General features: G+C 36.7%; 1 protein-coding gene across 6 annotated transcripts in view; it reads right to left on the bottom strand.

Annotated features, from left to right (window-relative positions):
• Window positions 1-27,124, bottom strand: part of LOC139982714 (serine/threonine-protein kinase Nek3-like) — a 65,403-nt gene extending 38,279 nt beyond the window's left edge. For 2 of the 6 annotated variants that reach the window (XM_071995785.1, XM_071995786.1), the window contains exon 1: window positions 6,993-7,878. In XM_071995785.1, coding sequence (XP_071851886.1) covers window positions 6,993-6,999 — 7 coding nt within the window. In that variant the 5' untranslated portion in view covers window positions 7,000-7,878. The other 4 variants (XR_011798300.1, XM_071995784.1, XR_011798301.1 and 1 more) reach the window with 4 other exon arrangements.
• Between the last annotated feature and the right edge of the window lie 235 nt (window positions 27,125-27,359).

Below are 27,359 nucleotides of genomic sequence, written 5' to 3'. Positions count from 1 at the left end.
GTATCTCTTTCGAGATCTGGCTTTAGGAATCACAAATGATTTCGAGTTGGTTAGCATCATGTTTGATCTCTAGAGTAAGGCAAAATATGTCACAAAAAACAGAACTAGTATTGTTCGATACAGGTGACAAACGCCTACAGTAGAATTACGACCTTCCTTACCGGTTTCGAACCTCTGGACATACAATCAGCGTCCATAGCCTAGTGGTTAGGGTGTCCGCGTACAGAGCGGAAGGCCCGTGGTTCGAATCCCGGTGGAGGCTGAAAGTTTTTTAACTGTTCTGGATTTTCCATCTCAGTACGATTTTCATTTATATATATTCATATATATATATATATATATATATATATATATATATATATATATATATATATATATATATATATATATATATATATATATATATATATATATATATATATATATATATATATATATATATATATATATATATATATATATATATATATATATATATATATATATATATATATATATATATATATATATAATCGACATCGACCAGTATAAATCGATGACATTACAGTTAAATCGGTACAAGTCAATTTAAGCTGCTAGAAACTAATATAAGTCGAAGGAAATTGGTATATGTCGATTTAAATCGGTATATGTCGATTCCCCACGATTTGAGACTAATGGCCCGCTATAGCTAGGTGCCAAGGATAACTTGGTTAATTAAGGGGGATATTCCGGTGGTGGCTGAAGTTGAGTGCTTAAGGTCAAAACCACAACCTCCTACAGGGACGTTGATAGGGTTTTCTGATTTTCGGCGGGGTGGGATGGAGGTTATAAGGGTCTCCTGATTGGGGGCGGTGGCGGGCATAGACTCATAATATTCCAACTAGAATTATTTAATTCCTATTAATTTATTAAATTTAAATTAATTACTATTTTCCAACTGGGTGGATTTCGTAGGATAAGACTGTCTGATAGTAATCTTCTTTTCTGTATTAGTAAAGGGGGCCTTTACTGTAAGTTACATTATAGTCATACCTTTACTTGCAAAATAACACCGTAAACACGTACAAAATCAATTACTGAAATGTTTAGCAGCATAGCAAAAGTGGATTTTCAATTCCTTGTACCTTAAATATGCTACAGTATAACGGCTAAGGTGCTAAGTCGAACGCCAATTAGCCGTGTTCAGTCTATTTTAAAGTTAATTTGTAGTAGGTATATTTTAAACTTTATAATAGGTTGTACAAGGAGTTAGAAACAAGAGTTCGATATATTTTCAGTTTTGTCAAAGCTTGTCAAATAATGAAAGCCTTAAATTAGCCTAGGATATGATCAGCATAAATTATTTAAGAGATGTTGCATACTACAGATAAACTTTTCTTACTGTCATGCTTTTTCCACATATTTTCCAACTATTGAAGATTCAAGCCAGTAACTGCGGAGGGGGGGGGGGGACACCCCTGTAGCTATGTCGCTGTCATCGTATCACATGTCAAAGTACAGCTGTAACTTTTGGTTTGCATTTATGTTTGAATATAGCTAGCTGATAGCTTGCATTCTTGGAGGAACTTGTGGCGAACAAAGAAGCCCTTTAACGCAAACAAATCATTAACATTCAAGAAAGTATGCTTACATCACAATGCTTTGAGACCTAGAAACATAAACCTGAATATATTTGATGGACTTACAAAGGATCAATGACAAAATGTTGTCAGAGAGAAAAAAAAAGTCGTGATTAGTCAGTAGTTTAATTACATCTACTTTGAGCCTGAACTTATGATCATGTGACTAGTAAATATTTAATTACCAATATATTCGCGTTGAGTCACGTCGGATATAGCTTTGCTCCGTTGCGCTCAAATACTTGAGTCAAACCACGTACATACGTACAAGTTATACATATTTATACCATAGATACCTTTTTAAACCTGTTTTGTATACCAAATATAAACTAGAGCACCAATGGTGCAGAAGCTCATACCTTTTCGAGCTTAAAAATTTAGGGCCCACAAAACTTTATGGCCCACCAAATTTCAGGCCATTTTCAGATTCCACCAATTTTGGGCCCATGAGGAATAACCTCCCCTCCACTCCGTTAGTTCACAATCCAGAATTGAATTGGTAAAGAGAGGAGACTTTTGTCGAAGTCGATTTCATTTCAAATGTGTCGATTTCTTCCAATGAAAGAGCTAGAATAATGACATGTGACAATGGTCGCCCAATCAAAGTACGAGAAACTTACGTGTGTCGATTTATTTCGACATATGTTGATCTCAGGACCTATGGCACACTGTGGGACACCGTAAAGTTTTGTGTTTGTCAGGCTAAACAGATACAATTTCTGAGCAAATCACGGTGATTCATCTCTTTGTCCTTGTTATTTGTTAGTGAAGTTTGTTTTCTTTAGAAATGCTTCGTGATTTCTAATGATATATATCCTCTGTTTTAGTGATGTGTTATTAAACTCGTTTTGAAGGAAACACAATCAATTTTAAAACTAAAGTTAACCCAATCCTGTAAAAAAAAAATCAGATAGCATCCAGGTTTTTTTTCAATTCAGGAATTCATTTGTACAATTTATCACTGTAATAAACAAAGTTTAATTTCTTTAGATAAAACTTAGACTTAGTAAAATGCACAATGTCATATACCACTTGTTTTTCAGCAAGATTCTTCTAGGATCGACTCTTCAGGCACCCTTACTTTTACACATTCTCTTACACTTTTAAGTGGATAAGCAGTTTGCTAACAATTTTGGTTTATTTCTTCTGATCACATATATAGTACACAGACAACTTGAATCAGTTGCACACACACTGCAAAATTAGCAACACTCAATCTTGTCTTTCGCCAGACAGACTGAGTAATGTTTTTTTTATATAGTTGTGTCCTTCATTTGTGGTGAACCTGTCAGTGTTTGTTGTGTGACTCGCTTTATATTAATAACCAAAGTTGAATGTGTAATTTACAATGATATTCGAACGCATACAATAATAATACTAATGAAGAAATAGGGTGCAGAGTCCGCCCAGAGTAGTTCTATTTTCTCGTTCTTTCGAATGCTTTTTAGAATCAATCTTGTTATTTTTTATTAATCTTTGGTTGTTTGATGAGACGTGCAGATTGTGAAAGAACCGTTATTCAAAAACTAGCTACCGCCCACGAGATACGTCAATGGCCATTATCAGTTTTCATTGGTGTATTATCAACGACATCATTCACTAGTAATGGATAAATACGTGTCATTGTTGTTGACTGTTTACACGCATCGAGCATTTGCCATCAACAATACACCAGCCCAGCATCACCCCTTTCTTTGGCTAGGAGCTGTATTGCGCCAGTCTGACTATACTTGTCTGAGCAGGATTTATCACATTCTCAATAAAAAATATAATATTGATATCTATGTGTTTTTTCATATAATTTGTGTTTTTTTTTCTTTTCTTTTTAAATGGAAACAAAGAGTACGCTGACATTGTTTAGTTTTTGGGGAAAGCAAACTATATAGATATTAAAAACCATATCATATATAATTGTCCGTCGTTGTTAATGAGGGGAAATACCTGACCGTAGCCATACCATGCAAATCGACTTAGCAACCGAATGTTGCACCAGCTTAGGCTTATTATTGTATTTATACTACACATAGGCTAGGCTATATATATATATATATTGTGTACCAAGGTGATGAGCTTACTTTATTCTTAGAAAGTCACCCAAGGTAGAGCGGAACAGACTACAGAATACATCAAAATCTGTAGACTATCTCAAAAACGAGGTGAATGCACTTGATTGGTAAGTACTGTGAGTAATTTGTAAACACAAAAAGGTGTCTGGTTGCGTTGTATGGTGAAGAGAGTATCCGATGAACTAGCAGATTATAATTTCCCCATAATTCCAATGACCAGTCACAGTGAAGAATGTCTGGGCCTTTGGATCAATTTGTATAGACAATTATGTATTGAAAGTATACAAAGAAAAGCGTAGTGGAAATGGTAAGAGAAGGCAATATATATATATATATATATGTATATATATATGTATATATATATGTATATGTATATATATATATATATATATATATATATATATATATATATATATATATATATATATATATATATATATACAAAAAAAAATATTCTAAAACTTCTGCCCAATTCAGCAGAAATCAGTAAGTCGCTTTGCCTTTACAACCATGCCGACATCTTCTCTATAAAACAGTTTCAATTCCTGCTACTCCTTGTCACTTTCGTTGATCATGCACTGAAGAAGAGCTAGTTTTGCTCGAAAGCTCTGCAAAAACCAAACATTGGCTCTTTTACTTCCAATCACTTACCTAATTCAATTATTGTATCTCACTCGATCCAGCCTTTCTCTAAATGCAGCATAGTTGTTTAACAATGTTTCCGTTATTCCTATATATATATACATATATATATATACATATATATATATATATATATATATATTTATATATATTTATACATATATATATACATATAAATGAAGACATAATGAGAAGGAAAATCCAGAACAGTGAAAAACTTCCAGCCTCCACCGGGATTCGAACCCGAGCCTCTCGCTCTGTACGCGGACACCCTAACCAACTAGGCCATGGACGCTGATTGTATGTCCAGAGGTTCGAAACCGGTAAGGAAGGTCGTAATTTCACTGTGGGCGTTTGACACCTGTATCGAACAATACTAGTTCTGTTTTTGTGACATATTTTGCCTTACTCTAGGGATCAAACATAATGCTAACCAACTCGAAAATCATTTGTGATTCCTAAAGCCGGATCTACAATTGGTTGAAAAAGTAGGCTTTACTATAAAATGAATTTCAACCAGTACATGCATGTATGTACAGTGTGTACAGTGCATACACTGTACTGGGTGTATATGTACAGTGTGTATATTAGTGTTAGGTTTAAACATAGTCTTCTGGCACACATGGCACTCCGTACATATACACCCAGTACAGTGTATGTACTGTACACACTGTACATACATATGTATGTACTGGTTGAAATTTATTTTATAAGTCTTCTAACTTAATGAATTCAACCAGGAGCAAACAAGTACATTGCAAATAGTGTTTTTTTATATGAAATTCAAAACTGAACAGTATTGAATTGAATCACCTTGAAGTACATTACAATACCCAGGCTCAAAGCACATGGAACATCAAAACAGGCAAAACAGTTTTTTGTAAAAATCCCAAATTTTGAGGATTTTTCATTTCAAAATAAGGCAAAACACCCTCCTGAAATTTTTTGTACAAACAGGGTGGAACTATATCTCTTCCAGAAAAAAATTATCAGATTTTTTTTACAATTTCAAATTTTACTTTGGTAAAAAATTGGCATCAAAACCCCTACCTCATGCTGAATCGCAGCATTAAATAGCAACTTTAGAGTTGCACAACTTGCAAAAATTTTATAGGAAAGCATTCTTATCATTATTTTGTAATGTTTGTACTAGACATAATAACTTCTGAAAGAATCAAGTACCCTGAAGCAATGGTTTAGGAGCAATTCATCACTAAAAATAGCACACTTTTTAGTGAAAAGTACAAAAATCGAATATTTTGACACTTTTAAGTTGACCTGGATCTGGATCTGGAATGTTACTACTCAACAGGGGTAAAACGAGTAGGGTGGTGCAGTCTTGTTTAAGCTGTGATTGGTTTCTGGCTGTACTCCACAAGACAACATTTTTGTAGCCTAAATTTTAATTTTCCTGTTTTATGGGATAGACTCTATAGGCATCTGTAATAGAAAGGTAGTAGAATGTTTAACTGCTGAGAAATGAGACCTCAAAAGTCAAGAAAATGCCAAAATGCCATGGTGGCGACAAATTGCGGAATTTCAAAGTGTGATAAATCGGCCAATTGTAAAGCAATGCAACTGAAATTTTCAGAATTTTCAGAATATGCTTATTTAATAGTGATCCAATCATACAACAAATTTGGGGATTTTTGGAGAGGGTGTAGCAACAGCCATCCGTGATTTGACACTGAATGACCCATATATATATTATTAGTCTCATAATATGGAGACATTGATGGTGGATTCTTGATAATAACCAACACGAATGGTTATTGGCCTGCATGATTTCCAAGCTAATGTGACAGAGTCCAAATATGTTAAACACCACTAGGGCCTACAGTGCCTTCCCATATCAAACCAAATGTTCGCTTTGCCTTCCTTTCACTGTATACAGTAAGGGGTGTATTAAATACACTTCAGCAATAAAAAATGACATGTGTGTGCTTGCTTTAGACACATTTCATATACATCACTGTCGGGCAAGCCAACTTCTCAAACAATGAGTAAGATATGTAAATGAGGTTGTATATATAAAATCAATTCAACAGGCATGTTAATGTTGCATTTACTGTCTCGTTAAAAGAACGGAAATTAGCATAAGGAAGAGGTTTAGTTTGTTTATAGTCTAATTATGATATTAAACGGAATCATTCAGTTATAACTTGCTTTTCAATTCTAGGGTTCAAAACCGGAGATTACACACTGACGATCAAACATGTTGTTCCGTCTTAGAAACCAAATGCAGTGTTACTTTTTATGACAACCAAAAAGGCGACACAAAATTTACTCAAAAACTTACTTACCCTGAATATTCTTGCACTAAAAATTCCACCGTTTTTCAATATTAAAGTGTAGTCGATCTGTAATTTGTATCGCGGTCCTCCTACTCCTAGGCTAGGCTCGGTAGCATAGTGATGCCAATATTTTTAACTATTGTTCTGTAGCCTAACTCGCACATTCCGTTTAGTATATAATTTGTTACGTTACCAAATGTGTACTGTATGTGTTTTGGCAACGCCCTATACAGGCCTAGCCGCGTGTATTATGTACGATATCTACAATATTAGTGATATACGTTGTGTATCATAAGTAAATAACTACGCTTGATTTCTTCAGCTATTATTAACAGTCTTGCGATATTATAGTCATAAAGGAGTCAAATTTACTAAATTTACAAGCTTACCAGCCATAATGAATGTTGTCCTCGCACTCAGTATAACCTGCCAATTTGTGAAAACCGTGCTTACGTTGCGAATGTGTAATAGTAATGTAACATACAACCGTGGTACATTATTATTGAACGCGAAAAGGACAACAACATATGATGATGTTTATGATGATCTAATTTTATACGTTCATGTACTAAACACTTACTATCATGTACTAAACATATACGATGATGTACTAAAAAACTAAGATGTACATCAAAACATATGCGATGATGTACTAAAAAACTAAGATGTACATCAAAACATTCGATGATGTACTAAAAACGTAAGATGTACATCAAAACATATACGATCATGTACTGCAAACTTGTGATGATGATGAAAAAGCGCAAGTTACAAACACAAAGTGGCGTATGAATATCCATTTTTGTCGTTTGAATACGCGTGTGAATATTCATATATGGGCGGTGCTTATATTGGATGAATACACGGGGTAGCTATTATTTTGTTCCTTGGTACGACGGTTAGTCGAAACGTACGTAGTCATATACTTTCGTCGAAATAATAATACATGTAATGTTAGGGATAGCCTAGCTTAAGTATGTGTATAGGCCTGCCTTACTTAGCCTACGCGGAAGTTTTAAAATAAAACAATACTACTAGTACTACTAGCTATAAGAAATGGATTCCCAAGATGCTACAGAAAAACGAATACAGGAGTTTGTTAAAATGGGCTTTACCAATAAGGAAATGGCAGATATGCTAGATATAGGCGTAACAACTTTGAAACGCATTAGGTTATCCTTGGGAATTAGGAAGAAGGATGTTACTTCAGTTGTAACTAGTGAGCATATCATAACTAGGCCTATACTGAGCATAAGGCGCATAACTTTAACTTTAAGGCCTAAGACAATGCCTACGGTACAGAGTTTACTTTACTAACAAGTTAGTATGTACTACTAGTTCTAGTTTAGCAATCTGCATGTCGTCAATTGTTCTTGTTTTTGTTACAACTGTAGAGGCATTTATACCAATTAGGACCTTTTGGGCATTTGATGGACTATAGTTTTATTTGAGCGATGAAATGGCCAATGACCAACAACATTGAATCTGATGTGATGTGATATAGGCAAATGCATAGGCTATGCTAGGTTACTTTGGAATTAAAAAAAAAAAGAAAACTGCCTATAATACTGGTCAGTGTGATTGATGAATATGGCACAGTTGGCACCAATGGACCTTAATAGAGAATTAAGTGACCTGGGCCATGTAATTCTTTTGTGCACGAGAGATATGGGTCTTTGAGTTTGAGCCTAGTCTTAGGCTAAGCTAGCACTAGCATTAGCTTTCTATGTGCAGTATTATAAAACACCTTCAGAGCACTGCTTTTTCAGTTTCTCCACACTTACTACAGAGTTCTCAACTGACCCCGCAATTCGCGGGTTGGACCTGCATTCTAACACCCAAACCCGCGCAAGCGTCCGAAAAACCCGCATTGTAATTGTAAAGCATACATAAAAAATTGCATCCAATTTTGACTGAAGTAGCAACCATCATTTATTTAGCATTTAGCATTATAGAAAAACACATTGCAAATTATTCTTCTTTCAGTAGGTGCCCGAAAAATGCTCAGCATATTGCCCGATTTCTTACCATAATATATGGTTGGGGCTGCAGCCCCCCCCCCCAGCACCCTCGCCTCCTACGCCTATGTTTAGGGTAGACCTACCCTTTCTTTGCGGAAATTTTCCTTCACTTGCTCGGTGTTTTCAAGCTCCAGAGACTCAATTATATCATCCATGATTCTCGTGAATTGAGACAGTATAATTATAATGAAGCAAATTTCTAAAATCGTATTTGATCGCCGTTTAATGTGCTTTGCCTTTAATACTATTTGTTACTTAGTGTACAGTCGTACGCACATGTAGTATAATGTATACGTTCCAAACGTACGTACGTTCAAATGGCAAAACAATTTTCACGGTCTGCTAACTATTCATACACATAGCTATTAAGTATTATTACAGCCAATCCTCAGTGAATATCACACACTTCAAATTACTAATATAGTATGCTACCGGTACCCGTTGATTACAAAGTACCGTACCCCTAGGAATATCAAAGTTGATACCGAAGCTCCGCCCCTAGTGGTTCTTAGTGAGTTTATACTGAATATTCATACGCGTTTGCAAACGCCACATATGAATATACATACGCGTATGCAGACGCCACTTTTTTTGAACATAACATTATTAGTACATAATCGTATTTGTTTTGATGTACATCGTATGTTGTAGTACATGATCGTATATGTTTAGAACATTATCGTATACTTTTAGTACATGATCGTATATGTTTGGTACATGATCGTAAATTTTTAGTACATGATCGTGTATTTTTAGTACATGATCATAAGTTTTCAGTACATGATCGTATAAAATTAGATCATCATTAACATCATCATATGTTGTGGTCCTTTTCGCGTTCCATACATTATCGTTATCTGGAAGCACAATGCATTAAAACCCGAAAGCAATGAAGTATTTGGTTGCTATTGTGTCACGGGTTACGTAGAATGCGGTGGACAGCAAATAAAACAACGACGGCACGTGTTTAGTCAAGGTGACAATCCTTTTGTATACAATAGTATAGACTACAGTTAACATTGAAACTGACATCGCAAGTGTGCGAAAGTGTAATGTTATATTTAGTTTCAGTTGCAGTTACTGAACAAATTTTATTGCATTATCATATTTAAAACACAACCAAAATGATACCAATCTCAGATTGTGCACTCAAAAGTGTAAATAAAAATGATAATGCCTTTAAAGGTGGAAAATGTCTCTTGGCACACATTAACAAGTGTTGAATACGTATACCTTAATCATCCCATTGATCTATCTACAGTGTACAGCCCTGACGGCTCATAGCCTTCTTGGTTTTGAATGATCCCTGGGGGCTCAAAGCCATCTTGATTTTTGACGCACCTTGGGGGTTCATGACCATCTTGATTTTGGACAGTCCCTGACGGCTCATGGCCTTCTTGATTTTGGACAGTCCCTAGGGCTCAAAGCCATCATGATTTTGAAAGCACCCAGGGGGCTTATGACCATCTTGATTGTGGACGGTCACTGGTGGACCATGACCATCTTGGTTTTGGACAGTTCCTGGGTGCTTAAAGCCAGTATGATTTTGAAGGCACCCAGGGGGCTTATGACCATCTTGATTTTGGACGGTCACTGGGAGCTCATGGCCATCTTGATTTTGGACGGTCCCCGGGGGCTCATGACCATCTTGATTGTGGACAATCCCCGGGGGCTCAAAGCCATCATGATTTTGAACGCACCCAGGGGGCTCATGGCCATCTTGATTTTGAACAGTTCCTGGGTGCTCAAAACCATCATGATTTTGAACCATCCAGGGGGCTTATGACCATCTTGAGTTGGAACGGTCCTTGGGGGCTCATGACCTTCTTGATTTTGGACAGTCCCTGACGGCTCATGGCCATCTTGATTTTGGACAGTCCCTAGGGGCTCAAAGCCATCATGATTCTGAGCGCACCCAGGGGGCTTATTGCCATCTTGATTTTGGACAGTCCCTGGGTGCTCAAAGCCATCATGATTTTGAAGGCACCCAGGGGGCTTATGACCATCTTGATTGTGGACGGTCACTGGTGGACCATGACCATCTTGGTTTTGGACAGTTCCTGGGTGCTTAAACCCAGTATGATTTTGAACGCACCCAGGGGGCTCATTGCCATCTTGATTTTGGACGGTTCTTGAAGGCTCATGGCCATCTTAATTTTGGACGGTCCCTGGGGGTTCATGGCCATCTTGATTTTGGACAGTCCCTGGGGGCTCCTGACCAGCTTGATTTTGAACGGTCCTTGGGGGCTCATTGTCATCTTGATTTTGGACAGTCACCAATAATTCAGACGAAAAAAAACCTTGCTGATACTGTATTTGTGGAAAACAAGTAGAACATATATTCAAGCGCATCACAGAAGTTACTTTAAAAGTTGCAAAGTATAACACCATTTTGCCACTTATCGTGCTTTATCGTCAAAAAATGTCTCAAAAAGGGGCATATTCTCCACTTGGACCACGTCACCGTGCCAAAACATCTACCACTGGAGGTTTGCCAAGTGAACTATATTTATGTGCATTCGTATATAATATTATATTATATATTGTTATCCATCTAAATATATTATTCAGTATCATAACCCTTGACGCATAACATTAGAAAAGCAGCGTGTCGTGTGCCCCAAGAGCACCATATTCCATTCTATGAGTTGATAAACATGAGGCACAAACTGGCCTTCTAACTGTAAACACCTTGCCTTTAACATTAGACACAAACTGGCCTTCTGACTGTAAACTCTTTGCATTGAACATGAGACACAAACATACCTTTTGACTGTAAACTCATTGCATTGAACGTGAGACACGAACTGGTCTTCTGACTGTAAACTCCTTGCATTGAACGTGAGACACAAACTGGCCTACTGACTGTAAACTCCTTGCATTGAACGTAAGACACAAAATGGCTACTGACTGTAAACTCCTTGCGTTGAATGTGAGACAGAAACTGGCCTTCTGACTGTAAACTCCTTGCCTTTAACATGAGACACAAACTGGCCTTCTGTCTGTAAACTCATTGCCTTGAACGTAAGACACACACTGGCCTTCTGACTGTAAACTCCTTGTATTGAACGTGAGACACAAACTGGCCTACTGATTGTAAACTCCTTGCGTTAAAGGAATTGTCTGGTGGGAGATTTTGATACAGTGTCCCTGTAGTATTTATTTTTCTTTTTCTCTTTCTTACCATGTGAAAATTGTCCTCATTCGACGGTTTCTCCTTGTAGAAATCTGGTTTTCAAATTCAAAAGTTTCTCACCAAAGGCACCGTTTGTTCGAACGTATCAATTTGGTGATTGACGTAGTGCAGGCAAATCGGCAAAACGAGCAACTTGAAGTTAGCAATCCTATTTCCTCAGCAAATACACTCTCGCTTGTACACGCACAGGTGATTGCCTATTATATATTACGTACATATCGCACATAATACACTTTCACACTCAAATCACTATACCATGCCCAGTTGGTATACGTACATAGCGTTGCACATAATCCACTCTCACACTCAAACCAGTTCATAAAACTGTTCTTCGAAATCGCTGAATTAAAATTAACGGATCAACTTTACAGTAAAAGAAAACTTGAAAAGTATTCGGAACACCAAAAGATGAATTTTGGCGGAATCGATATCAGGGCAGAATTTAGTACCGAGAAGCTTAGGCTTCGCAGAACTGTCCGATTGTAAATGTTAGAGTAGCCTACATGCGAACATTCTTCGCATTGGAGCTGGACATCGCAATGTAAACAACGAAGAGTCTGCTGTTCGAACTTATCTTGTGTTACACAAAGACCACGAAACCACCGATCTACTACATAAATGGCGGCTTAAGGAGTTTTTAAAAACATTTCAAACTTATGTATGTACGTATGTATGTATGTATGTGTGTATGTATGTATGTATGTATTTTAGATCCCTCTTCAAGCAGGAACTCGCGAAGAAGCCTCATTGGCTTATCAAAGCCGCAAGCTGACCGAAGTCAGTCTCTTACATTCATATTTAACGTCCATGATTATGAATTGTCAATTGTCAACAACTCTGTAACTGCACGACATACTTTACTATTGGAGTGACTCGAGCCGGGGACCTTATGATTGAAAGGCACCGGCGAAAAATTATAAGAAATGTCACCGAAAATAAAGGAAAAAATTTATCTGCATAAAAACGCGTGTTTCGTTGTGATTACTGTCGGTACTGTACAGAGTGTGGGTTATGTCGCAATCTGCATTTGCGAAGATGACGTCACGTTTGTTACTGTTCAATTTATATTTGAAATGTCCATCCTTAACGATTAAAAAATCGTTTCTCGGTCAAATGCAACGTTAGCGTTCTCATACTTTGACAACAGGTTTGAAAATTTATTGATCGTTTTATAGAGAAAATTATTAGGGCTACCAGAAAATTCTTTCAAACATGAGACACAAACCTTCCTTCCGACTGTAAAGTCCTTGCACTGAACGTGAGACACAAACTGGCCTTCTAACTGTAAACTCCTTGGGTTGAACATAATACCCACACTGGCCTTCTTACTGTAAACTCATCGCATTTAACTTGAGACACAAACTGGCCTTCTGCATGTAAACTCTTTGCATTGAACGTGAGACACAAACTGGCCTACTGACGTTGAAGAAGTAATAGAAAGCTCAGAATATCTTAAACTAGGGTGGCTGACTGAGCCATCTCTCGAGTGTTTGTAGATATGAGAAACGGCGCTTCTATTTCCATCATTTGAACTAAATAATACAAGTTTAAATATTTCCAGTGTACAAGGCTGCTTGCGTGTGTTGCGAAATGTAAGCCAATGGGAAAGAAATATGATTTTTTTTATTTGTGTGGGGTAGGGTGCGCACGTTCCCTTGTACCATTCCACCCCTCCTCCATTCCCCCACCTAAGCTACGGCCCTGGCTCTGACGTACACCATAAAGATGATTCTCTACATTCTCTCTCCCTCTCTGACTCATTACTCGCACATATTATCATGTGATAAGATAAATTAAGATTACCCTGCTTTGTTTTAATGTCGTCATCAATAAATCGGCTCGGATTCATCAATGTTTATTGTTACCATCGATCTGTTGATCTGTTTTTTTTTTTTTCAAGTATCGTATGTATGGTTGCCATGGATGTTATTGACCACGCTATAAGGCAGGTGCGAAGAATTCGTAAACAAAACGTCAACGACGAGTGGATGAATAAACATGATCTTACAAAAAGCGGCTGCTCCAGAAATAAACAATAAGAGACTAGGAAACATTTGGGTAATTAAGGAAATATGACTTTTCACTTTTTCTCCAAGTAAAAGCTGAAAAATGAAAGATGTACGAGTGAATTCAACCCTTTTACGTTGAAATGTGGTCTGTTAACCAAGGCCTGGTTTTTGCATTGTATAAGTACATGAAAAATATGACATTTGAAATATGTTGCGTATTTTCTCATTTATTTGCATGTAACATTTCTTTATTTGTAAAATTCTGTAAATATACATTTATTCAGAAATGCAGGATACATAGCCATTTACATGGAATAATTTAACACAACAGTGTTACCTTGTTAATTCATAGTAAAACGAGCAGACATAAACATTTTATCTCTATTCTGGTGGATTAGATGTCTTAAAAGAGTTTGCTGTTACAGATACTAACAAATTAAGCAATTTAGCCATAACATTCACTGAATTTTGAATAAACCATCACTTACTAACAAAAGCAAAGATTTTTATCAATCAAGTTGACAAAACATAGCAAAAATTTAATATATGATTATTTTTGGTATGATTTTCCCAAAGCGAACATAAAATACAAGTATTTTTTGATAAATAGTCATTTTGGGGCAAAATGGATATATTGTACAATTTTTTTTGTATCTTTGGGGCTTTCCAATACACCCCAACCAGTTAAGTGTAGCAATACACCTCTACTTGTAATAAGTTCTATCCTTGGGGCGTACCAATACGCCCCAACCAGTTAAGTGTTGCAATACACCACTATGATAAATTGTATATATCTTTGGGGCGTACCAGTACGCCCCAACCAGTTAAGTATAAAAATGCACCTCTATGATAAATTGTATTTATCTTTGGGGCGTACCAGTACGCCCCAACCAGTTAAGGGTAGCAATAGACCACTATGATAAATTGTATATATCTTTGGGGCGTACCAGTACGCCCCAACCAGTTAAGTGTAGCAATACACCACTATGATTAATTATATACATATCTTTGGGGCGTACCAGTACGCCCCAACCAGTTAAGTGTTGAAATATACCACTATGATAAATTGTATATATCTTTGGGGCGTACCAGTACGCCCCAACCAGTTAAGTGTAGCAATATACCACTATGATAAATTGTATATATCTTTGGGGCGTACCAGTACGCCCCAACCAGTTAAGTGTAGCAATACACCACTATGATTAATTGTATATATCTTTGGGGCGTACCAGTACGCCCCAACCAGTTTAGAGTAGAAATACACCCCTATGATAAATTGTATATATCTTTGGGGCGTACCAGTACGCCCCAACCAGTTAAGTGTAGCAATAGACCACTATGATAAATTGTATATATCTTTGGGGCGTACCAGTACGCCCCAACCAGTTAAGTGTAGCAATACACCACTATGATTAATTGTATATATCTTTGGGGCGTACCAGTACGCCCCAACCAGTTTAGAGTAGAAATACACCCCTATGATAAATTGTATATATCTTTGGGGCGTACCAGTACGCCCCAACCAGTTAAGTGTAGCAATAGACCACTATGATAAATTGTATATATCTTTGGGGCGTACCAGTACGCCCCAACCAGTTAAGTGTAGCAATAGACCACTATGATTAATTGTATATATCTTTTGGGCGTACCAGTACGCCCCAACCAGTTTAGAGTAGAAATACACCCCTATGATAAATTGTATATATCTTTGGGGCGTACCAGTACGCCCCAACCAGTTAAGTGTAGCAATACACCAACAAAATTGTGTGTGTTTCTCAAAACTACATATCTTCTTTTACACAAGTTGTTGCAAGAAAATAAGGAAAACATTAAGGAATGGAAAGAAACTGATGGTGTGTATGGCTGCTTATTTCTTCCTTGGCCACAGTCTAGCAGTTTCCAGTCTCCAGTCCAGGATCCCTTCATCCAATGTAAAATAACCTCATCCTTTTAAATTTTAGTGACTTCTCCAAAGTATGGTCGTGTGCTTGAATCAATGAGGTTTACGGCTGCTATATTCCCAACTTGAATATAGTCAGATACTTCAATAACTTCTTTAGCAAAGTTATAACATTTATATATATCACCACTCTGAAGATCTTCAACTCTAAAAGCAAGGAGCAGAAGGGCAGAAGGACAGAAGATAGCGGTTCTTATTCTCCCTGTAACAATTATCCATTTGCAAAAACAAATCCTTCCCAAGAGTATCCTTGTGCTTCACTAGTGTCCACAAATTGCATGTAATGGTCATGTTTGAATCATGTTGGATATGCTTCAGATCAGTCATAACATATATGCAAACTTGTCACATGGACCTTTAGTGTGAATTAGGACACCTGAAAAGAAAGAGAAGAATGAATATATACTACTTCATTGACATGTATGATAAAGAGGTTGTTATTACTTGTTTTCTGCTATTAAATAAAGTTTGATAATTAACCTACTATGTGCTTTAACAAACAAACAAAACAGTCACATAATATTTGATGGATACTAAGGCCATAATCTTTATCAGAACAACAAAATAAAGAACAGAATTGATTTGACCTCAACCAAAACAATAGGAACACTAGACTTCTTGTAACCTTAGGTGTCCATCCTTATACTATTTATGAAGATAATCAAGCTTCCCCTCTTGAGACATTGTGTTGTAAAACAAGGCATCATACAAACAAACACCCTGTATAAACACCCACACACTCATACTGCTCACGCACATACATACTGTACTATACACCAACATGACATTACAATTTCATACTGTAGGATTACAATTTCTCGGAAACCAGAAAACGTGATGTTTACACGTATAATGACATAAACACTTTCCGTCTTGTGCACTCTTAGGTCACTTCACAATACCATGGAGGTAAAACAGACCTCCATGATAATATAGTACTGACCTGTTATGTGGATGTGGATGTTTTACATCCTTTTCACTCTGGACAAAATGTGGCAGATCAGTCTTTGATTGGTCCATTCCATCGACTATAAGGGTATTCAGTTCCAAAGAAACCTGGCACGCCTTAGTGCGGGCAAGATGTTACTGCTCTCCTTTTGACCTAGTAAAAATAGAACATATTATGATACAAAATAAACTCTTAACTGATACAGGGTTTACGATATCAGATAAGAAATATTGATTTGAGTTTTGATCCAATATCATTTGAGAAATAATGTAAATGATATATGGGTCAATCCATGCCAAATCAACAGATTTTTGGGTCGATTCCACGTCGACCCTCTTAGAATCGCCTGGAACTGATATGGTGCCCTCCATATGTCTCAAAGGATGAAATTGGGCAAAAAAAAAATTTGAAACTTTTTCGTTGCTAGGTTACAACCCCGCCTAGCAATCAACTTAAAGTGGCTCATGAGAGTTACATCAGCCCTACAGAAACATGCTTGCGAGGGCAAACAGTGGTAACATTGTATCTTCATTCAAGGAGACCATGTAAAACAACATTAGAAACTATTGAAATGTTATTTATTAAAAGGGTTCTGTCTAGTACTCTTTGACTCCCTCTCACCCCCCCCCCCCCAGCACCCTCCCCATAGTGCACTATGCAGATTTGTATGCATATGTGACTGAATTTTAATACTGCAAAGAGATTGCATAAACATGCATTCAAGGTATACTGAATTATTTGGTAAGGTAATCTTCTGCTTCAAATTGTCTGTATGCATGTAACTCACCCCCTCCCACCCACATCCTCTACCCAACCCTATATCAGATTAGAATATGAATGTGAACCAGTGCATACATACAGTGTGCACTATATATGTGTGTAAATGTTCAGTACAGTGTTATTTTTACACCAAGCACTAAATAAATACACACTGTCCACAATCATGTACAGTACACACTGTGTACTGGTCATTCCATTCAATACTGTGCATATTTCAATATCATTTTAAATATTTGCAATTTAGTGTATGCTTTTGCTAATTCAATAATTAAAAGACTTTCAATAATTTAAAAAGAATGTTTAACCAGTACATAAATGTGCAGTGTGTACTGTACATGTTTTTGGACAGTGTTTATTTAATAGTAATTGGTGTAGAACAACACTGTACTGAACATGTACACACATATACAGTATAGTGCATAGTGCATATTTCAATGTCTTTTTAAATATTTGCAATGTAGTGTATAATTCTTTTGCTAATTCAATAAATTAAAAGACTTTCAATAATTTAAAAAGAATGTTTAACCAGTAAATACATGTACAGTGTGTATACTGTTCATTATTTTGGACAGTGTGTATTTAATAGTACTTGGTGTAAAATAACACTGTACTGAACATGTACACACATATATAGTGCACACTGTGGACCATACCAATAATTCAGTATACCTTGAATGCATGTTTATGCAGTCTCTTTGCAGTAGAAGTCAGTCACATACTGTATGCATGTATACAAATATGCATAGTGCACTATGGGGAGGGTGTTAGGGGGGGGGGGGGGTGGGAGCCAAAGAGTATTAGACAGAACCCTTTTAATACATTTCAATAGTTTTTAATGTTGTTAGCATGATCTCCTTGAATGAAGATATAATGTTACCACTGTTTGCCCTCGCAAGCATGTTTCTGTAGGGCTGATATAACTCTCATATATGCCACTTTAAGCTGCCCTCCAGAGCATTAATAACTTATATAAAATATGTTTTAGCACATTCTTTGCATCATAACTATACATATCTTACTAGTTTGTATTGAAAACCAAAAATAAAACTTTTAATTGTGACCAAATTTGACCTTGAAATGCCCAAAATAGCCCAAAATATTTGTAAAATGTGATGTTTGAGGGTGCTGTTCACAGACATCGTTCGGCATATGACCCTGGAAATGCAGTTTATTGGTAGCCCTTATGCTAGTGGACCACCCTCTTAATTGTTAAGCACCTGTATGCTAATGCTAAGAAGTTGTTGTCATTTGAATTACTCAAATCGGCTTGTGCAAGCATTTTCATACATATGAACGAGGTGATTTTCGCAATTTTCGAGTCATAAATTTGAGTAGATAACACAAAATACACAACGTTTTTACTTGAGTTTCTAAAAATAGGAGCAATACGCTCCTGAAAAAATGGTATTAAAAAAAATTGAAATATACCCACAGGCCCAAAATGGACCCCCAATTAGGGCCAGAAGTGAGATTTCTTAAGTTTGAGGGCGCTGTTCATAAAACGTACCACCCGCTTGACTTTTTTTTTGCACTTTTCCCGTACAACTACTACTGGGCAAGGATCCTATGGAAAGTAAAACTCAAACATGCCTTTGCTTGTGAATATAGAGCACACTCAAAGTAGGGCCAGAAAAGACCCAGGCTATCTCATTTTCTGCCATTTTAGTTACTTGTTACGAAAAATTGAGACCGATCCAATGACCTTTCTCTGAACTTTAGGGTTTATCATCTTAGTTAGGGCTACTATATCCAATTTGTAGTTCAAGAAAGTTTTTGAAAGACATAAGTGTTAACTAGGAGCATCACTGACACACCCACACATATAGAGGACTTGAAGGAATAGATAGTCTTTCTATTGCTTTTGACTTCTGCAAGGATTCAAAAAGGAAAGCAGACATCAACTTTTAACTCTAAATTAGTAAAATATTTTGACTCACTTAAGATGATTAAGATAAACTTCTTGCAATTGTCGGCATTCTTCATTTTTCTTTCCACTCCTTGTTCTTTCCGCTACCTCTTTCAAGTACCACCCACAGTAAACTCAGTCGTCTAGAAAAATATAGTGTTGAAATACTTTAATTAAGCATTTAAAGTATAAGTTTTACTTCACACAATGGTGTAAAATTGAACTGCTTAACCTAATCAAGAAAAAGTTATGTAGTGATTAGTGATAGAGTTTAATTGTGTCAATTTGAACCATGTTGTTTTTATGAATACCCATAGAATAATGCAATGAGCATGTTGAATTTTGTTACTAATTATAACTAAAGTTAAGCATTCTTTTAGGTACTTTAGAGAATTCCTTTAAAGGAGTATAGGGTGTTTAGAGTTGCTATTGAGAAAAGAACAAGTAAAGCTGTACAACATCTTCTCATGTTATTTATTAGACCAATTGATAGGGATGTTTGGAAATAAGACCCTAATCATTTTCCCGGACAGTTGAGGTAAATGTCCTCAAAGGTGGAAATTAAAACAATTAAAGAAGTTTGACCAAAGGTAAGCATATTTTAATTTCTGGCATATTTGGGGGAACTTTCTGAAAATGTCACTATCTAAGGGAGTTGTTCATTGACATTTCAGCAGAAAGCACTTTTACTCCTGATTTGAGTGGAGGTTGCAATCAAACTTATGTAACATGTCCTTTAGAACTTCTTTAAATCAAAATTTTTGACAATAATTCTAATGTTTTTTAAGGAATGATAATGCAGCTTTAGTGGCACACTAGCTGTGAGGTGTATTCTCTCCAGTATGTACAGTACAGTCTTTGTGCTTGCTGAAGCTGAAGCTAACAATAGAGACACATGAATTTTTCTGAAGAAATGTTTAATGGACTGCACATGTAGTTAACTAAACAGATTAAATGTCACTGGATTGTATGAAGTTAAAGCCTCCATAGTCAGCAAAGATAAAAGGATGCAATGCCTGTGGTTTTGACACCCCAGGCTAAAACCCACCAATTGTGATTGATCAGCAGACTATGTACAGTACTTGAAAGTTATCATTTGTAATGTACACAGCTATTGCTTGTGTGAAATTGAATTTTGGCAAAACAGTCTTACAACAGCACTTTCGACCTCACAAGTTTCAGTATACTTTATCAATGTCTTCATGCTAGTTAATCAATTTAAAGCTACTAGCTATGAGGAATTTGAAATTTTATTCCCCTTTTCCCATGCAATGTATGCAACAATAACTGTCATAAATCCATGCACATTCACAAGATAAAATAATTAGGAATCTTGAACTCTTCTAAAGATTTCCATAAAGTATTCCTTGGAAATGATGCTTTGTTCACCAATGCCAATTTCTATCATTTCCTTATTCATGCGTGCATGGAGAGAAGTCTTTGTGTATGACACTGGAAGGTGCACTTCTGTTTTGTGGGGCATGTAATCTCCAATATGTTCAAATAAACACCTCATCCAAGCTAGTGCAAATGGAGTTTTTGTTCTCATCCTTTTCTTGCCTTTATTGCCATGAATTGCATTTTTCTTGCCAACTTGAAATTATTTCAGACAATCTTTGAATAACTTGCTACTAATACCAAAGAACATACAAAATGCTTTCTCACATACAATCTTCCCACAAATTACATAAATAGAACAAGATTTGTCTCAGGTGTGACATGATCTTTCCTGATGAATCCAAATCTTGTCCAGAGTGAATTGCTTTAGCTCAGTTTCCCTCACTTCACTAACCTCTAGAAAAGACTGTTCTAGGTCATCGTAAGAAAGCGATTTGATACAGCTACCATCACAGCAATCAGATTGGAACATAGGCAGTGGATCAAATGCTTGATTGCGTCTCCTTCGTTTTTTCTCACTCCTGGTGAATAAAAAAGGTTTTGATCACATGAAGAAATTGATGCAGAAAAATCTCTGGCAATACCAAAGCTACTGCTACTACTTCCATTTGAACTTATGTCAAGGTACAACTGCAGCGAATCATTTGTTGTATCTGGAGAAATAGTACTGATGTTGTGACTCACAGTGACTGCCCCATTCAAACGACAGTGAAAGTTTTGTTTTAGTATGATTATTTAAAGTTGGTTCCTCTTCCAAATTTTCCATTTCATTATCCATGCTCACGTTCCTTTTAAGTGTATTAGGTAGGGATGTATTTCCCTTGCTTTTGTGTGGAGATGAGAAAAGAGTTGGCTCAATGTCCAATTTGTCAGGATCATCCTCTTTACATTCTGACAGAAAACTGGTAATTTGTTAAAATTTGTTAGGTTTCCTTCACACATTTTGTTTCCCATTAAAGTGGAGCACAATGACAAATGAGCACAACTAAATCTTCATTTACTCAGCTGCACACCACAATAACATGAGCCAGGGAGCTGCTACTAGCAGCTCCCTGGTGAAACAGTATCCAAAGGCATGCATTGAAAGAGTAAGTCCTCAGAGCATGACCACTGCTCAACAGTTTTACTCCCTTTCTGTGGTTAACCCTGCTTTTGAAGACTGTATATATTCACTGTTGGTTGCTGCAGTATAGACTGCCTTACACTGTGATAGGAACTGGCTAGGTGTCATATGATCCTTTATTGACACACTGTTTGACCACAACCAAAGGGACAAAGTTTTCAGGTTTTATTTCCACAATGGAGTTGCAATCAGGCAAGACAATATTGTTGTGATTGATTGCTTCTGAGGTTAGTACTTTATGCAGACTGTGTAGCCCTGTTAAGAAATCTTGCACATCTGAGAGGTACTGTATGTGGATGTATGGAGGGAAAGGACTTCTCCAATGTCAGTATCAATGCTGCAATGTTGAAAAGTGAATTTTTAGTTGACAATATTTTGTCAAAATGGTACTGTTCTACCAAACTTCAGTACAACTTGTAAAAAAGGACAAAACTCATTAACTTCAATAAAATAGCCTGACCTTCAATAATTTTCCTAGCCATTGGGCCACAGTCCCTAGTTCCCACAATCACACATAGTGAGAGCAACAAATGTGAGTAAAAATCTGCACACTGGACCATGCAGGGACATATATATGCCAAAACTGTTATTTGTTTTGTTATTTTTTCTTGGGGGGGGGGAGGGGGATGTTTGTAACTGGAAAAGCCTGAAATAAATTATAGCAATATGCACCATGTACAGTATGCAATAATGAAGTATATAAGCATATTTGCTGCTATAAAGATTAAATTTGAAAATTAGCACTTACCTAAGTTCTTAAATCTGTTCTTGGACTTGTGCTTTTATACAAGATCCAGATCAGGTCCTCTGATTTTATCAGACGATCATCTCTCCACGGGGTAAACTGATGCATTGATCCAGTCGCATTTGCACTCGAGCCGTACTATGGATCTGATCCTTGCCCGGGCCGGTAAAAAATTCGGATTGGAAATGTGTCATTCGCAGCCGGAAATCGCGTACTAGTAGTACATTTGGTCCAAAACTTTCTTTTTCAAAGTTTGTAGCCTAGAGTGACAATGCTACGTTAGATTCATAGGTCAGTTATGATTATTATATAGTATTGTATCGACGATGGTCAGGAATTCAGGATGCATGCTTTTTACGAAAAACACCCGATTTCGAAGAAGAGTTGACGATAAAAATCGTGTCAGTATGGACGCTAGCAACAAGTGTAGAATTTAAAACGATGGGCTCAATATTCGGAGTTGCCCTGGGACAGGGAGTACAACGTATGTGACATGTGTCATAACACACGATGTTTTTGTGCGATTACACTACAGTATCTACTGTACTACCAGGGAGTTGTAATGGGTTGCGGCACAGCTGATCTGTCAATCACTAAAAACTAGTACGGGGTGGCCAAAGGTCATTTACGGTTAGCATAATAATAATCAGGGTTACCAGCGACAAGTAACAATAAAACGTTAGATTTGCCAAAATAAAACCCCAGAAAACGCTAGATAATCAGTTTCACTCACTTGTTATGTGTTGTTTTCAATAATTCGTTGACTGCTCGTTGCACTGATTCATATCATAGGCAGTCTAGTGATTATTTTAACAAGTTAAAACGGTTAATAACAATCAGGAAATAATACAAGAAAATTAACTGTGGATTTTACAAAAATGCTGATTCAGTCCTAATGAAAAATCCAAGTATGAAAAACCCATTAATATTAAAACAGTTCACGCGGTATTATAGTGTAAAAGCCACGGAAGCCTATAAATATATTTTATTGGGTTGCCAAGTGGTAATTTGGTCTCAAAGTTTCAGAAAACAAAGTAATTATTTTGTGAATTACCGATTTGGTGCGATTTTTGATAAAACGTATGCTGGAATCCTAGAAAGGTGAAAAAATACGCTAGATCTATTGTGTGAAAAGGCTAACGCTGGTAACTTTTATAATAGTACTGTAGTAGACTTGTTTAGTTGTACTGTGTAAAAATATGCACTATGCGGAGTTCTCATCAGTATTACTTGTCAAACACACATGCATGCCTATAGTCTTATTTGTGTTAGGTTAGCCTTTCTGTAGAAGTATTCATTTGTGGTTTACATGGATACATTTGGAAAATTTCGCTTTCACTTGTTTGTAAACAGTAGCACGGTGGGATATGGGGGCAGGGGCATGGAGATCTGCCCCACATCGATGCTAACCCCAGCTCCCAACGACTTTGCTGATCCTATATAAACAACGGTCGACCTGACCACCCCCCCCCCAACCAAAAAAAATAGCTGCATGCTTGTAAGATATATTATGGTATATTTTTTCAGCCAGCTTGTGATCATAACATTAAAATCACTTGCTATAAAGAATATCATTATATCCCCACCCCCCCCGCCTCACCCATACACAAACACATACACATTTCTGTTGCGACAAGTCCATTACAATATAGTCCTAGCCTACGGCGCTCAACCCTCCGATTTTCTACAGCCATAGCTATTTTCACTTAATTAATCGCACTAACATTGACAATACATTTAAAGCCTCCTAATGTGGCAAAATACATCAAACTTCCATGATAATTTTGGAAAACAGTAAAATGCTTGTGTCTAATTGATAGGGTTATTTCAATTTTGTTTGGAATATAATTATACAAATTTACCAATTTACTCTGTGCATTGTGATCAACTCCTAGCTGAATCATGTTACAATATAAAGGAAAATACCTAGTCTCCAACAAAAGAGGGAAAAAACACATTTTAGCAACAAGATGGAATAGAGGGCGTACTTTTTGCGACGTGGAAAACACACATATCTCTGGATCTAAAGGTGTTACAAAATCCTCCTTTACATATGTCATTGTCATTAACACAATTAAAAAGATGGGTAAAATTCAAGGTCATATGTATCAATTTGAGAAAAATATCATGTATACATTTTACAACCAAAATTGTTTATTCGCCGACTCTAGGCATATACTCTCATTTAGGATTTGTTCACATTCAGCACTTCTTATTGATTAAAATTTTCGGAAATAAGATTGGAAACTGATATGCAGAAGTTATACACAAAATCTATCACATTTAGGGTTGAGGATCTCGCCACCACCTATAGTTAGTGATGTATTGAATTCGTATAGATTATGCCCGCACGTCATTGGGGTTTAAATTTTGTAATTTTTGTGAAATAATATGTGATACGGAAAAACAGATGTACTTCGGGTTCTTCATCCATCACTACTGTCCAATTTCATGTAGTACAGGGGGGGGGGGGGGGAACATCACTTACTTATGGAGGCACAATGTGTATTGTTAAATGCCGTCCTGTGGGAGGGGTGATAGGGGAAAGTTCTCCCTTCCACTTTGTGAATTTTGGATCAATTTTAAGGGTCCTCAGATGCAATCTGGTGCTATATTTAGCAACTTGAAGTAATTTTCGGGCTTGCATCTGTCCAATATTGATGTTTTTAATTTATTTAGGCAAATAAAGTTTTTTGTCTGAGTATTTTTTTTAACACTACAACCGCATCTGAAGGGGAAGGGCACCTGGGGGCACGATTTTTTTCAGGCCCCAGCCCCCCCCCCCCCCTTGGCGACGCCACAGATGGGTACGTCAATGGTACTTAATGGTAACGGGTTTCTTACTATCATAGGAGGCACCCCATACTATAGCCCGTCTATCAACACGGGAAAGAGACATTACGATTAACATATATACATAGACAAAATATGTACTGCACGCAGCCGCATACACTACACATATACATTTTGGTTAACATGCATGTGTGACAGTAACTTTATTGTGCCCACGCTTAGGCATTGTGCCCACGCTTGAGAAAGTATGACTGAAATATAGTAGTCTTCACAGAAACTGTTTGAAAATTAAGCGATTCAGAAGGCATTAAAACCCAATACAAACGAGTAGACCCTTTAGGAACTGCACTATTTAAGAAGCCTATATATTACAAACTTTCTTGAATCCTCTTTCCGACCCCCCCCCCCCCCCGCACCTCTTTATTTTTCAAAGGTGTTGCATACGGGGAAGTTTTGGTCTCCAGTTAGGTTCAAACCTTGTTATATGCAACTACAATAGGTTATTTCGAAGGCTTAAAGTTATGATGTATTGGCCCCATATATGCTCCATATTAAAATATGGTCACCTTTGGGTAAAATTCTTAAACCGTTTGATTACCATCTAGGAGGAATTTTACCTCACTGGGAAATTCAGTCATCTAGGTGCCTATGACATACCGATCTTGAGAGACATTTACATATTGGTATACGTTGTCGTATGTATCCGTGTCGGTTTCTTGAAAAATATACGAACTCAGAAGTTCAATGGTAATGCAGGACACTGCGAGTTTCGCCCGTTTATTATTCGACGTGCCGTGTGTATACGTACACTCAGGGACGTCGCTAGAGGGGTGGGGGTGTCTCACACCCCACCCCTAATCTTTGTAAAACTGATGATAGTTGGAAAATTTGAGTGCGACAGTCCGAATTTCCGACTCTCTCACTCTAATTTTTCCGACTGTCGCACTCTAATTTCATATATTCTTGTAATTTGTGAGTGACCTACAATTTTTGGTCAAAATTGACCTTTAATCAGTCATATTTACCACGTTTTCCTTGTCAAATTTAGAAATTGCATCTCGCGATCTTTATACTCCACCATACAAAACTTCGTGTGATTTTGAATACTGTAAAAAAAACGCCTAATAAAACTACTGTACAACGTATACGATAAAAACGCTCAATGCTTATCTACGGAAGCTTTAAAGTGCCATCGACATGAGAAAAACTTTGCCCCATAGGGTGAAATTTTTCAGTAAATTGTTTAGATAACAAGATAAAATCTTACAAAAAATAAAAAAAAAAATTGGATTTCTTAGTTGCTTTAACTGAGCAATTGAACAATTTTCTACAAAATGTTTAATTGACAACTTATCATATCTCGTGAATTGGACATTTTGCTGCAAAATGTTCAGTTGTTCACTTCATTCCATCTGAGCAATTGAAAAATTTTCTGCAAAATGTTTAATTGACAACATATCTTATCTCGTCAATTGGACATTTTTTGGCAAAATGTTCAATTGTTCACTTCATTCCAATGGAGCAATTGAAAAATTTCTGCAAAATGTTTAATTGATAACTTATCGTATCAGTCGTCAACTCAACATTTTTCTGCAAAATGTTTAAGTATTCATTTCATTCCCAATGCTCAGTTGGAATGAAGTGAACATGTGAGTGATAAATAGCCCCCCCCCCCCCCCAAGAAAATAATATTAAGCGCGCTAGGAAAAAGCACTGTATTTTGGGGTAATTCACTATGTCGTCGAATATAATTTGTTGAAAAAAAGGTTTTCCCCATTGTTACATTAACATAGCTTTTGTAGTTAGTAGTCTATGTAGCCTATCAAGCAGATAACTAAACTCAGTTGCTTACCCGCTTTACCAGAGTGAATAATAA

The sequence above is a fragment of the Apostichopus japonicus genome, chromosome 16 (genome assembly GCF_037975245.1).
Source record: "Apostichopus japonicus isolate 1M-3 chromosome 16, ASM3797524v1, whole genome shotgun sequence".
NCBI lineage: Eukaryota > Metazoa > Echinodermata > Holothuroidea > Aspidochirotida > Stichopodidae > Apostichopus > Apostichopus japonicus.
This window is presented reverse-complemented; position numbering and strand designations above follow the sequence as displayed.